Source organism: Clarias gariepinus, chromosome 5 (assembly GCF_024256425.1).
Source record: "Clarias gariepinus isolate MV-2021 ecotype Netherlands chromosome 5, CGAR_prim_01v2, whole genome shotgun sequence".
NCBI lineage: Eukaryota > Metazoa > Chordata > Actinopteri > Siluriformes > Clariidae > Clarias > Clarias gariepinus.
Genome location: NC_071104.1, coordinates 4,805,001 through 4,819,561, shown reverse-complemented (window position 1 = coordinate 4,819,561; position 14,561 = coordinate 4,805,001). Strand labels below are relative to the sequence as shown.

At 38.9% G+C, this 14,561-nt stretch overlaps 1 protein-coding gene and 1 non-coding gene across 8 annotated transcripts in view; both read right to left on the bottom strand.

The window, feature by feature from the left end:
- lrch1 (leucine-rich repeats and calponin homology (CH) domain containing 1) overlaps positions 1-2,308 on the bottom strand; it is a 71,489-nt gene extending 69,181 nt beyond the window's left edge. For 3 of the 7 annotated variants that reach the window (XM_053496033.1, XM_053496031.1, XM_053496034.1), the window contains exon 1: positions 1,986-2,306. In XM_053496033.1, coding sequence (XP_053352008.1) covers positions 1,986-2,157 — 172 coding nt within the window. In that variant the 5' untranslated portion in view covers positions 2,158-2,306. Of the gene's footprint in view, positions 1-1,985 lie in introns of all 7 variants that reach the window. The other 4 variants (XM_053496029.1, XM_053496030.1, XM_053496032.1 and 1 more) reach the window with 3 other exon arrangements.
- A 9,838-nt stretch (positions 2,309-12,146) lies between these two features.
- Positions 12,147-12,218, bottom strand: trnad-guc (transfer RNA aspartic acid (anticodon GUC)). Its single transcript has one exon. It is a non-coding gene; the product is annotated as a tRNA-Asp (tRNA).
- Between the last annotated feature and the right edge of the window lie 2,343 nt (positions 12,219-14,561).

The following is a 14,561-nucleotide window of genomic DNA, read 5'->3' as shown; positions in this document are numbered from 1 at the left end:
ATATGTTAATTGGGCATTGCCGTGCTTTAGCATCCTCTTGCCATCCAACCTTAAAACCTGGAAGAGCCTCTGGCATGATGTCAACTGACAACCCGGGCAAACAGGACATTAATTACCGTGTTGTTTTACATTAACCTAGCATAACTCAGCAAACACACACAGTGAATGATGTCAGAATGGGATTAGCGTCAAGTATCAACAAATACCCCAAGCTAAACCACAAAACCAAACTAAACTGAAACCGAATCTGTAATCTGTGAGATAAGGGGAATTCCAGATTCTATCATATGACACCAGAACAAGATCCCATTCCTGTTCCTTCACTGATAACCAGTCTACTGCACCCTCATCAGTACTGTACGGCTCTACACATCTGGCACTGGAGGCGAACACCTCTGGTGGACACCGTATGTTATATGGTGTTAGTTTTTTTTATTGTTTTAAAAGTTTAAAAGTTTCCATCACCTGGCCGAACATAACATAGTGTGTGACAGGATGTTCTGTATTTTAGTCTTCCTCAAAGGGACAGGAACGTTGGGTGAACTTTCTGCAAAAAGCACAAAGCGCTGAAGTGGTATAAGTGAATTTTAACACGCTGGAGTGGTTTTTAAGACAAAACTTCATCTTTATCCTTTTATCTACTTTTTCCATTTCTCATCTGTGATTCACTCTCCGATTACCGAACAGGGAGTGTATTTGTCTGAGCACCAAAGAAGGACAATTTAGTGTAAACAAGGCGTAAGATACTCAACCTTACAGAATGGGATTTCTTTGTATTAATAAGTTAGACAGAGAGTTCTGCTGTACAGAGAGACACACAGACATGTACGTGGGCTTCAACCTCAAATAATAATAATAATAATAATAATAATAATAATAATATCACTGATTACATTAAAAGATCAGCAGATTATTTTCCAAAATTAACCTTTTAACTCTTTCTACAAGCTCTTTAACCATCAACAACAGGGGACAGGTATTTCAGAGGGACAAGGTTTGCTGTAAGGTTTCAAGGTTAAATTAGTTTGAACGTTATGGGAACATCATGAGATTGTTCTCCAAAAAAATCTTCTCTGAGCCACAGAAAGGTGTAGAGTGAGTGGTGTTCTGAGGTAACACAGTGAATTAAGAAACTAGAAGCACAACAAAGCCAGGCTAGAAGGACTGCTATTTAAAAGTGTTCTGCCTGCATGTTCTCCTCATGCTTGGTGGGTTTCCTCTGGGGTCTCCGGTTTCCTCCCACAGTACCAAGACATGCAGGTTAGGCTAACTGGCTAATTCCCAAATTGCGTGTGCGTGAATGTGTGTGTGTGCCATGTGATGGATTGGCACCTCATCCAGGGTCTGCCCCGCCTCGTACCCCAAGACTCCTGGGACAGACCGCAGGTCCACCGAGAACCTGAATACAGGATCAAGAGGTATAGACGATGTGTGTGAGAGTGAGTGAGTGAGTGTAAGCGTCTGGTTTCGGGCCAGCCGTCTGATTTTATGAGAAATAGCAGACGATCCTAAAGGAGGCACACAGAAGAACAGGACTGGTTGACCAGAACCGGACGTGTCCGCAGGGTTGTGAGCATGTGTTACTTATTTAATGAGATGTGTTGTGTCAGAATTTCCATCCTGTAAGTCTGCAGTAATCTTCAGGATGATGCACCACATCCCTGTCACAGAACACTGGAACACTTTTAGGGGGAGTGTTACTGAGGTTACAGCACGCGCGCACACACACACACAGTGACTGATCTCTGCGCTACACCTGTAACGCGTTTGTTACAATGTTGCGTTTCCACGCAGTGTGAGTGGAAACAGTTACACACACACACACACACACCATTCCGTTCACACTGCGCTGCTGGTTTTTTTTTTTTGTTGTTGTTTCTCTTCTTAATCCCAGCCTGGGCCGAGCCCGGTTCCGAACCCCCTCCCTCCGCGTCCTACCCTACACCCCCCCCTCCCCCCCACACTCCCATTGCCCCCCCCAGTACCTGTGTGCACGGTGTCGCTGAGGTCGTACTGCGCAGCCGCAGTCGGGAATTCTTTCAGCTTCCTCGCGCTCAGGTTGAGCGAGCCCGAGCCCGCTGCCTCCTCCAGCGCGCGCTCCACGCCGCGGCTCGCGCCCAACGCTCTGTGCGCCGCGGCCCCGGACACCGCCTCCATCTGATCACCCTGCGGAAACCTCTCTCTCTGTATCTCTCTCTGTATCACACACACTCACACACACACCAGATCGAGACGCGGATCTCCGGGAGCCAGTCCCTCTGCCGTGCTGCTCTACACTCGACTGCGCAGTGTGTGAGTGTGTGTGTGTGTGAGTGTGTTTTCTCCCCTACTGACCAACGGGTGCTGAGGACTGAAGGAGGAGGCTGAGGAGTTTGGTTTCGCCCTCTGGTGGACAAACACCGACATTACAGCAGGGGTGATTCCAGGATTTTGTAATAAATAAATATGGGCGGGGGTGGGGCACAGGGTAGGGGGGCACAAGTACCAGTTATGGGAAATCAGGTTAAATTAGAAATACATTCTGGCTTAAAAAAAAAAAACATAGAGCATGATTTTCAAAATCTGGAGCAATATCCTGGGCCTGATACAGGTGGTATTAATTTCAATGTGGCACTGCACAAGAGCTTGAAAATTATTTACAGCCATAACATGGTATCGTACCATTTTTTAAAAATAATTACTTAATGCTTCTTATCTCCCTATTCATGCTTCATTTTATTTTGTAAGTATGCATTCACCTTTATATTTTTATCAAAGAAAAAAAGCTAATTTGCTAAATACAACTTCATGCATGTTTATGTTTTAGTGTCTTTTTTAAATTCAAATCTTTCACTGATCTTAAGTGTCATTCAGATGTCAATTTATATTTTACTTGAAAAGACATAAACCTAAAAAACCGTATTATTTATATAAAAATGCAACATTGTTAAGATATTGCAACATGTATTTGACATAGTTATGAATACTACATTTTTTTTTTCTTTTTAAGTTTTTATAAAAAAAAATCTCTCACGCAAAACACTGAGGTTTTTAATGGTACACGTGTTAATAATAATTATTGGGCAGATTTCAAAAAGCTACTTTAATTTATTTTTTACACTATTATAACTACTTTAGTGTTATGGCCACATAATATAAGCTGTGTGTCTAATTCGGAGCATTAAAAAAAACACTACTGTTAGTAATTTGGGGGGGGGGGGGGGGATCCATAATGTTGCAAGGAATGCTTTAAATTTAAGCAACAATTCTTACAGGTCATATGCTTCTGGAAGCTTACACCAATTTTAGTATCAATACAATATAAAGAAATATGAATAATTTGCATTTTTAATGATTCTTGTTTGAAGCAAGACAGTATAACACTGGAAAATGACCATTTTTAAGGCACATATAAAATCATCTCTCAAAAACGACTGAAGTTAGCGACCTAAAATGTTTAGGGAAGCAAGATTGGTCACTTCCATGTTGCATAAACGTCAGAAGTGGCTTCTTAGGCACACACATTTTTTGTATTATATTTAATAAATAATATTTTTAAAAATCAGCACCAATATTGTGTTTTGGCCATTAGTATTTTGCATAGATTACAAGAAATCTTTCAATAAAATAAATCAAATCTTTCATCTTTCAAATTATTTAGAGCTATTTTTTTTAAAAGTGGCACAGGAATGGTTGACATCATGACATTTCCCGAGTGGATCGCTTTATGGAGTACACTCTAAGAAATGCTGGGTTGTTTCTGTAAACACATTGTTGGGTGGTTTATGCTGGGTCAAAATTCTGGGTCATTTCGGGTACTTTAAACACATTATGGGGTTGCTCTATGTTGGGTCAAATGAAATGTAGTGGGTCATTTACAAATGAACACCTGGTTGGTTCATTCTTTGTCGAACTTCCTGGATTCTTTACTTCTGACTGGACCATAATCAGACCATTCAGTATTTTATGGTAAGTTTATGTAAATTGTTACTTATTTTTTTAGTAAGTTGTGGTAGGAGCAAGCATATTTTATTGTTCAAATTAAATGCTTTGATATGGTGGTGTGGGATTAATTTTTTTTTCATTCTGTTTTTATTATTCAATAAATGAAAACAGACGTACAGATGGGAATAAATACAATGGCCACCATTGGCCTCCATTGTTCCTAGTTAGACTACAGATAAATAAACTACTGATAGTACTAGATAAATAAAGTGCAAAACCTCTTTTATCCAGTGAGTACCCACTGGCACCAACCACTCCTTCCACTTAAACAGGATCTTTCTCTTAGTGAGAAGAGAGCTGGGGATTGACCTGGAAATCATTTATGCTTTCTGCCTTTTTACAGAATGTTCACCCAACATTTCCTTTTCTTTGAAGAAGTTTAAAATACAGAAAATGATGCTGGAGAAACACCGGCATTACAGGAGTGTTCCTACTGTACAGCTAGGGGCCAAAAGTTTTGAGAATTAAACAAATATAAATTTTTACAAAATATGCTGCTCCACTGTATTTAGATAATTGTGTCAGATTTAACTCTGGTATACTGAAGTATAATTACAAGCATTCCGAGCATATTGACAATTACATTACATTAGACAGACGTACCTTTATTCGTCCCATAAACATTGTAAAACCTAAGATATTGTAACAACAGTAGGCTATATTGCATTGTGTTAATTTTGTCAACTAAAATAATAACGAAAAATATTAGTTGACAACCGTTTTTTCCTGTAACTAAGACGAGACATTGACGAGATGGATATGCAATATCATCGATAAAAAAAGGACTAAAATGTGGTTAAAAAAATAATAATAATAAAAAAACATTTGTCAATTTTTTTGTCAAAATCCAGTGCAATATTTATGCCCCTATTCATTAATGTGGTTTGACTCGCGGTGAGACGCAGTGCACGACGTTCTGCAAGGACCGACAAAAAAATAAACATGATTCATTTTTCATCCAGAAAGATTGGAAACGTAGTCACTACGCCAAACTCGTGGCAAATCGTGATGAACCATACTTTTGGCTGTTGTGCAAAACTGTGCTGATATGGCGTTGTATTCATATCACAATCCTGAGCGCACTGTATTGACATTTTAAGAGTAGACTAATGATGATATCTTTAACGTGACTCAGAAGAACGAGTAGTCTCAGAGAATAATTTTGTTTATTTTCTACTGTGCGCGCTGCGCAAATCATCGCAAAACCTCCACTGGTTATGTACAGGAAACAGAAATGAGTAGTTACCTTTAGTTAGTCTTTTGGTCTGAATTGTTCGTTCTTTTGTCACGTGACTCCCATAGATGCTATGCAGTGCAATAGATTCAAAAGAGCGAACAACTCCGACTAGAAGATATGAAAGGTGAGCTGTTTATCATAATATGTCCTTAGCTGCATTGTAATATTTTCATTACTGACACCAAAGCCGAAATTTGTGTATGTAGACGTATTGGGGGTCTGTTTATTGAAAATTTAACATTCTATTTTATTTCTGATCAAAAGAACAAAATGAACCAAATGACTCAAAAAAAGATTTAAAGAACCGAGTCACTGAAATGATTCAAACTTCCCATCACTAGAGCAGACAAAGCACTCTATGTGCATGCAGTGGCTCCCCTGCGCGCTCAACAGCTCACTTCCCCTGTGTGCTCCACCTGTTTTCCACATCCTTTTTTTCTGCGAGCTTAATGCTGCCTGTACACTTACTTTGTCCAGTGTTACAAAACTGTCTGGCCACACAACTTCTGATTGGCTGTTTATTTTCTAATCAGCTGGCACTATTGACTGCATAACGAAATTCAATTAAATTCGATTTTATTTGTATAGTACTTTTAAAAATGGTCATTGTCTCAAAGCAGCTTTACAAAATCAAAAGAAAATTAGAAGAAATTAAAATGATATCATAATATATAATTTTATATATAAATACAGTGAAACCTTGGATCGCGAGTAATGCGGTTTGCAAGTGTTCCAGAAGACGAGCAAAGATTTTTTTATCAATTTTGACTTGAAAAATTAATGAGTCTTGGTTTACGAGCACCGAGTATCATGTATTACGCATGCGCTTCTTATTTTGACGTGGAGTGTCACGTGATCACAACTGAGCCAATGTTTTTTCACTCTCTTGTGCTGTGAAAGTGGGTAATCCTCTCCCCTGCTGGGTCTTAGTGCGCGTCTCTTACTAGTATAGTCAACAGCCATGCATGCATTTTCTCCTTTAGCAAGTCGTTATGTGTTATGTGTGTAATTTGACACCGTGCCCGTTCACACACTTTCTCTCTCTATCGCCTTTAGTGTGTGTATGTTTGTGAACCAGCACGGTGTCAAATTATGCGCACGCGCACGACAGACTTAAATACACACACACACACACATAAATGGAAACACTTATCTGTCTGGATTTATTTTTACTTTTTTTAAAGGTAAAGTCCAGGTTAATTTGTTTTTTTTTACTTTATATTTTGTATGAATTTTTTTAATGTATTTATTTTGGGGGGCCGTGGGACAAATAATTTGAGTTTCAATTATTTCTTATGGGCAAATTAAATTTGGTTTACGAGTGTTTTGGAATAGGAGCCCACTTCCGAAATAAATTATGCTCGTAATCCAAGGTTACACTGTAAAAGCAAAATATATAAGGGAAGCATTGTAAATAATGTTTTATTTATTTTAAACATTATAAACAAGTATTATATTTTGTCCATTTTTTTTTATCTAATTATCCATATAGCTCTTAAAACTACGTCGACTAAAATTTAAATTGGACAACTCAGTCGCTTTTCTTATTTCAATTTTTCAATTCAATTTTATTTATATAGTGCTTTTAACAATGGTCATTGTCCCAAAGCAGCATTTTTCTTATAAACCCTAATTTACAACGCTGCCGTTATGCGGCCGATGATTAGAGAAGAAACAGCCAATCAGGAGTAGTGGACGTCTGTGATTGGCTGGTTTTGTGGCAGTTTTGTCAAACTGGACAAAAGTTGCGCGAGCGTCCAGGCAGAGTCGAGCGCGCACAGAAAAAGGGATGTTGCGCGCACGCGCGGGAAACAACACGTTGAGCGCGCAGGGGAGACCCTGCACGCGCATAGAGTGCTTCGTCCGCTCTCAGAACGTCACACTGTGCGCTCAGGTCCGTGGCAGTCCGCCACGCGCTGACCCCGTGGGGGTGCGACAGCGGGATTATGACGTGTGCAGCAGTGTTTCCCGGGTCACGCGCGCAGTGACGGGACGTTACAAACTCGTTCGTCTTTAAGACTTCACCATGACAGGTCAGTTCTCCACTGGCGAAGGAGAGGAGACGAGGTTCGGGTCGATTCTCTTTACATTGAAGCGGAGAGATAAAGCGATGAGCAGTAATGTCGGAGGGGAAACACTGGGGGCACATCTTAAGGTAGGTTTACAGCCTCTGTGTGGTAATTATGTTTTGTTATATGTGATATATTATATTTTATTTTATTTTATTTTATTTTATTTTATAGTTAACCAAACACATTAATCCAATAGGCTAGGGAATGATTGTGACATATAGGAGCTACAGGCTCCCTACAAAAGTGTGTAAATTCATATCTAAAAAAACTTTTAAAACACTGTATTGTCCATACTGCTCCTATTGTTTTGTAGTTAAAGATATGGACATGCAGCAGATGTTGTGTTGTTAAAAATAAATAAAATTAGCTCAGATAAGATCAGGTAAAAAGATACAATTTAAATGGTAAAATAATTATTTTTTAAAAAACTAAAAAAAAAGATTTTGGCTAAACTAGATTGACTGTAGGGTTAACTAATAATAATAATCATATTGCTAAAATGTTACATTTTATTGACTAAAACTAGACTAAAATGTCTAAACTTTTAGTCGACTAAAACAAAAGTATGATAAGATTAAATAAATATAATTAAAATGAACAGGGGCATTTATCCCTGGACTAAGACTGAAATTAAAATACCTGACATAATAAACAGTATATCACAGTAATGAGAGTGTGGTGACGGTCCACTGGGAGCAGCCCTTATTGTCTAAAAGCAGAGGTAGGAAAAACTTTTAACATTCCTTTTAGACACTTAGGATGTACCAGTCTGATGATAGATAGATGCGATGGTGCCATGCTGACTGATGGCAGCCCATTCCTGCATAACCAATGCTTGTCAGAATTTGTGGGTTTTTGTTTGTCTTGAGAATTAATCACAAGTTCTCACTGCTATTAAAGTCTGGGAAGTTTCCTGGCCTCAGACCCAGAAATGATGTTTTGTTCCCCAGGCCACTTAGTTATCACTCTTGCCTTATGGCGAGAAGCTCCATCAAGCTGAAAAAGGAATTGTTTGTCACCAAGCTGTTATTGGATGGTTGGGAGAAGTTGCTCCCGGAGGACCTTTTTGCACTGTACTTTATTTAGGGCCCAAGCATTATGACATCATCCCTATGTCGTCATAGTGTGTGAAGGGCCCTATTGTTTTCCTAGGGATTATTTTTTTTAGGGCCCAAGCACTATGACATCAGTGCCATGTCGTCATAGTGCCTAAAGGGTCCTATTGTTTTCCGAAGAACTACACTGTTAGACGTTTCAAAGGGTTTGTACAGTAACACTCTTCAAATTAAAATTTACATTAACCATAACCGTATTTTACATTTACACAGTAACTGTCACTGTAAAAACCTAGATTAACTGTATATTACTGTAATCCCCTTCCTTCATAATTAATAATATATATATATATTAATTAAACATATATAGATGCATACAGTAAATATAAACTGAATACATTGATTTTTCTTAGTACTGCTATTAAATCCACAAAGACCCAAATATTACAAAAATACGAAATTGTTTATTTAAATCTGTGCAAATGATTTTGTCATTTGAGATAGAAATACAGTATTTTATTTAAAACATTCCAGGTACTTAAAATGTAGCCCTGTGAAAACTGCATTTTAAATAAAGTACAACACATGTACCGTGCTTAATGGTGTTTAATAGTTTTAGGAGGAAAAAAACATCGATATCAAGTTACACTAGAATTACCAGCAATAACCAACTTAATCTAAACTTACTAAACCACTAACATATTCAAGTAACTCCAGAAAAGGCTGTACAATCATTTTTGCTTAACACTGTCTAGATTTATGTCAACATTAAATGGCCAAGACGTACTGTGTCCCTCAGACACAACTGTACCTACACTGGTTAGGATTCGTGGCTGTAGTGATCTGTGGAAATGAATACCACTTCTCAGGCTCCACTGCATGCTGTCCATAGGTCACGGCTTACTCAGCAATGACTTATTCACTGTAAGCACAATATAATCCTCATAAAAATTTTTGATCATATAGTTTTTACACTGATGGAACTCAATAGAATCAGCTACAGCTTGTTGCTTGGTGACCTTCTCTGACAATCTGTGGGTCACTCCGAGGTTGCAGGGAAACCGAAATAGTTTTCAAGTTACCTGAACATTCACACATTCACCGTGAACATTAGAAGATCGCTTTCTGTGGTTTACTGCAGGATTAAGATTAAGAACTTTTGTACATTGCAGGACTCTAAGTTGTACATGAAGTCTGGCATGTACAGGGTGAACAGGACTGGAGAAAGCACAGTCCCTTGCTGCTCTCCTGTACTGCTGATCACTGTGTCAGACCTGCAGTCCACCAGCCACACATACTGAGGCCCGTCTCTCAAGTAGTCCGTGATCCAGGCCACCATTTGTGAGATCACTCCAATCTCTGTCAGTTTGTCTTTGAGGAGCAGCAGCTGGATGGTGTTAAAGGCACTGGAGAAGTCCAGGTATGTAATCCTCACAGCACCACTGCCCTGATCCAGGTGAGACAAAGATCTGTGGATCATGTAGGTGATGGCATCCTTCATACCCACCTTCTCCTGGTATGCAAACTGTAGGGGGGTTAAGAGCATGATTAACCTGTGGCCTCAGGTGATGCATCAGTGTCCACTCCATGGTCTTCATAATGTTGAATCTTCATAATGTTCATCTCCCCAGGGTGTGGTTTCTTTGGTACTGGGAAGATGCAGAATGTTTTCCAGAGCTGAGGGACCTTTTTCTGTTCCAGGCTAACGTTAAAGCTGTGCTGAAGTGCCTCTACCCGCTCTGGTGATACTCCAGCTGGGCCGGCTGCTTTGCTGTGGCGGATTCTCTTTATTCTCTACACACCTTGGCTGTTGTGATTTCAGGTGGAGGGACAGTTTCCTCTTTTCTATATTCCAAGCTGGAGAGGATGGAGTTAGAAGGAGGGGCAGTGGGGAGTTGCAAATGAGTTGGTATTGGGGGAGAGAGAGAGGGGTGCATGCAGGAGGGGGTTTGAGGTACAGCGCTCTGAGGTGTGAATGAGTTGAAGTGGTAAAACCTATTGAAAAAATTGTTAAACAGGTTTGCTCTCCCCACATCTCCCTCAATGGTTTCAGTACGTATTGAACTGCACTCAGTGATTGTCTTCATTCCATTCCACACCTCCTTCATACTGTTGTTCTGCAGTTTCTGCTCCAGATTCCTCTTGTACTGCTCTTTTGCCCCCCAAAGCTGAACCTTGAGTTCCTTCTGCACGCGCTTGATCTTCTGGTGATCACCACTTTGGAAAGCTCTCCCTTTTTTTTTTTTATTCAGGAGAGCTTTGATGTCCCTTGTGATCCATGGCTTGTTGTTTGCAAAGTAGCATACAGTTCTTACATGCAAAAGTTGCAGATGTAATCTGTCGTGCCAATGTCCTCAATATTAGGGATACAACAACGAATCGATTAAAATCGATAAAAGTTGATTACTAAAAGAGTTGGCAACGAATTTCATAAACGATTCGTTGTGTCGCGTGACGCAGACATTTGATTATTTAAAAAAAACTTTCCTCCGCTCCGCGCTCAACTAAACACACTTGGTCTCGCGCACTGATGCTAGCAGAGTTTGTGCCTCATAGACAGGGCGGAGCAAAAATGTTAAAAAAAAAAAAAAAAAAAAAACGAGCTGAGGTAAGAGGAAAGCTGCATGGCGGAGGCAGAGAAATCAGTAATCTTCTCCCCTGATGGGTCTTAGTGCGCATCCTTTACTGGTGTAATCAACATTCATGCAGGCGTGTATTGTTTACTATAACACTTTAACCACGTGTTTGTGTGTGTGCGTGCGTAAAATATATTTTATTTTGTGTCTGTATGTGTGTGTGTGTGTGTGTACAGCGCGCATGTAAAGCAAAAGTAAGTCTCATTAGAGATGTTAAAAATCCATTTTCTCTCTCTGCTCAAGGCCTGCTCTTTGCCTTCTGTGTGTGACACACACACACACACACACACACACAGACCCCGCCTACTTTCGCCTTCACACACACACAGACACACACACACACTTTCTCTCTGCTCTACACAGAACCACTGCTCTGTTGCAATTCTTTTCAAAAGTAAAGTGCCGGTTTATTTGTTATATTTTTACTTTACAGCAGTGATTCCGTTAGTGTGTTTTTAAAAATTTAATTTGGTTTACGAGTGTTTTGGAATACAAACCCGCTTCCGCCAGTCCATTTTTATTTTATTTTATTATAATTATAACAGCTCAAGGAGCAACATGTTTGTGCACTTTTTAAAGATTTTAGTTCTGTTTTTGAATAAAGGATTGTTAAAAATGAATGCTTTTCTTTGTTTTTTATCCGATTCATTGATTATTAAAATAATCGCTAGTTGCAGCCCTACTCAATATTCCCACTGTGTGACCCTTGCAGAACATTCAATTAAATTCAATTTTATTTGTATAGCACTTTTAACAATTGCCATTGTCCCAAAGCAGGCAGCTTTACACAATCAACGTAATTATTCAAGTTTGTATGGAATTTAAATGTGTATGAATCAAAATGGTCAGATAGTCCCAACATCCCAATCTGTAGTTTCGAAGCTCTGACTCAGCAGACCACTTCTTGAATGAACGGACGGTTGTAGCATCATAACTTTTGGTTTGTAGTGAGGCTTAAGCAGAATGAGGTTGTGATCTGATTTCCCCAGTGGGGGAAGTGGAGTGGCGCTGCATGCATCCTTTACATTTGCATACACTGTCAATTTCAAGACTGAACTCAGTAATTGACACTTTAATGGACACTTTTGTCAAAAACTAAATTAATATTTAATTCTACTGATTTTTAAATCTGTATCCAGTCAAAAACAAAATAAATTTGTGCCTCCCCGTCGGGGAATCGAACCCCGGTCTTCCGCGTGACAGGCGGAGATACTGTCCACTATACTAACGAGGAGATATTTATCTCGGCTACAAAGGATGTTTTTGGAGTTTGCAGTCTAAATCGTGTTTAATGTGATGTTAAGTGTTTAGTTATGTATTTAGTTGACAATCCAAAGTGTTCTGTGTAAAATTAACCTTAATGTTCACTGGTCTAGACCCTCCTGCATAGAACATAAATAATCCAGTATGTTGTAACTTATGTCTCGTTGGCTGGTTTGGAAGACAGAAGAGAAAAGCCTTGTCTTTACTTTTAATTCAATTTGCATGTTTAAAAACAACATAAACGTACCGTGTCATCTTTATCTAGAGTTTAATATGTAAGCGTGTTACGGGAAACGAGCCTGGCCGGGATTCGAACCCTAACAGTGCTAACCACTACACCACCGTGTGCCCGTGTGCTGGACTTGTATCTGTCATTCCCGAGACGAATTGATGCTGTATTGACCGGCCGTTTCAGTTTCATCGTCCAACCCTTTTTCTTGTTTGAGATCTCTTCAGATTCTTTCATTTGTCATTTTTTGTCTCCATCCAATTTTTATAATATTTAATATTCTCCCCGTCGGGGAATCGAACCCCGGTCTCCCGCGCGGAAGCCGTCTAAAGATCCCTAAACGGTTTCCCGTTCATTTTCAACGGTAGTGCTAAACCACTGCGGGTGTAATATACTTTCGTCCGCTAGTGGCCGCTGGCGTCGTTCTGCGCGCTGATTGGTTAAACCAGAACCCGAGCGAGACAGACTGAGACCCGCTGATCTAAGAGTTCTCGCTGTAATCGTGTTAACCTTCATTATTCAGTGACTGCTTGTGTTCACGTGTAAACATACTGTACACACCATTCATTTATTCAGTTAAAGGTCATTTAGATGAAGTAGCAACGAGACAAAACGCCAGCATTACAGATAATGTGTGTTTGTTTAATTTGTGTAGAAGGAAACCCAGACCGTTAGAATTAGATAGTGCAGAGAGTTAAAGTACCTGTACTGATATTTAATCTTCATAATCCTTGTTGTCCACTGAGCATTTACCAACATACATCTTACAAAACTATACTTGTCTGTGATGCTTAATTAAAAACAAAATATTTTAACTTTGTAACAAGTAAAATTCACAAACAAGTTTGAGTCGGTGTTTTTCAGGTTTTTTCGAAAGGGACCACTTGGATATCTCGGTCAAGATCCGACCAATACAGCCCGAGCGTTACAAGAGACCCCGTTTGTACAGGACAGGTCTGCACCCGTGAAGGAGCAGCGCGTCAGACAAAACGCCCTCGCCCTGCTCAGTCAGACACGAGGGGGTGTTTCAGGGTTCTGCAACTTTTTTGACAGCACCACAGTGTGATGGATGAGGATAAAGAGATGGAGAGATCGATACTGAGTATCTCTCCTTCCAAAACGTCTTGTATTTTAAATTAAAAACAGATCAGTATGCCTATTATGCACTGGGACCACAAACTGTTTTCCCAAACTGAATCTTTGCTTAAATCTTTCCTTCTCATTCCAAACAGCCGACAGGGTTACCCTGGACTGGGAGTGAAGTAGATTAACTGACCTACATAGGTTTTTTTTTTTTTTTTTTGTACAAGGATCAAAAGGGGCATGGAGAAGGAGGTGACCTGCAGAGAGTTTTAGGATTTTATATTAAATGAGATAAAAAGACAAAGATGGGAAAAGACGGAAAAGTTAATATAAGAAAGACATTGGGGACTGACAATGGTTTCTCAAGTGTGTAATTCTTTGTTCTTCTTGTTCTTTACATTTTTTAAACCCTTTTTTCCACTAATGCTGCCCTCATAAAAATGTCCACTCATCTGATTATTATTATATATATATTTTTGTATCCATATGTATATTTATCTCTTTTTTCTTTCTGTTGAAATCTGTAAGATTCTAAACATTCATTCTTTTATAAAAGGAAAAGGCAAAACTATTAAATATCCTTTTTTTTAAATTGTATCTATAATTAGCAATCAATTTTTATTAGTTTTATGTTATTGTTGCTAAGAGTGTTCAATATTTGTTTAAAATCTAATAATTTATGCATGCTTTTTTAAGAAAAGTGAATGATGTATAGTGAGAATTAAAACAAATTAATGAGTGTGGAGTTTGTAACAAGTAATTGCAATTTCAATTAAAAGTGTTTCAGCTGAATAATTAAAGTCAGTCTTATTATTTAATAGCCACAAACCAAGTTTTGGATATAACCATGCCATTACATTATCAAGTTATGCTTCAGTACTAAATGCATGTTTGCAATTGTAAATTTTGTGAAAACACATTAGCAATCACCTCTCATCTGCTATAATGTAATTAAAGTCATAAGCAAAAAGTGTAAAACAAAGGATTTGCATTTATTACATT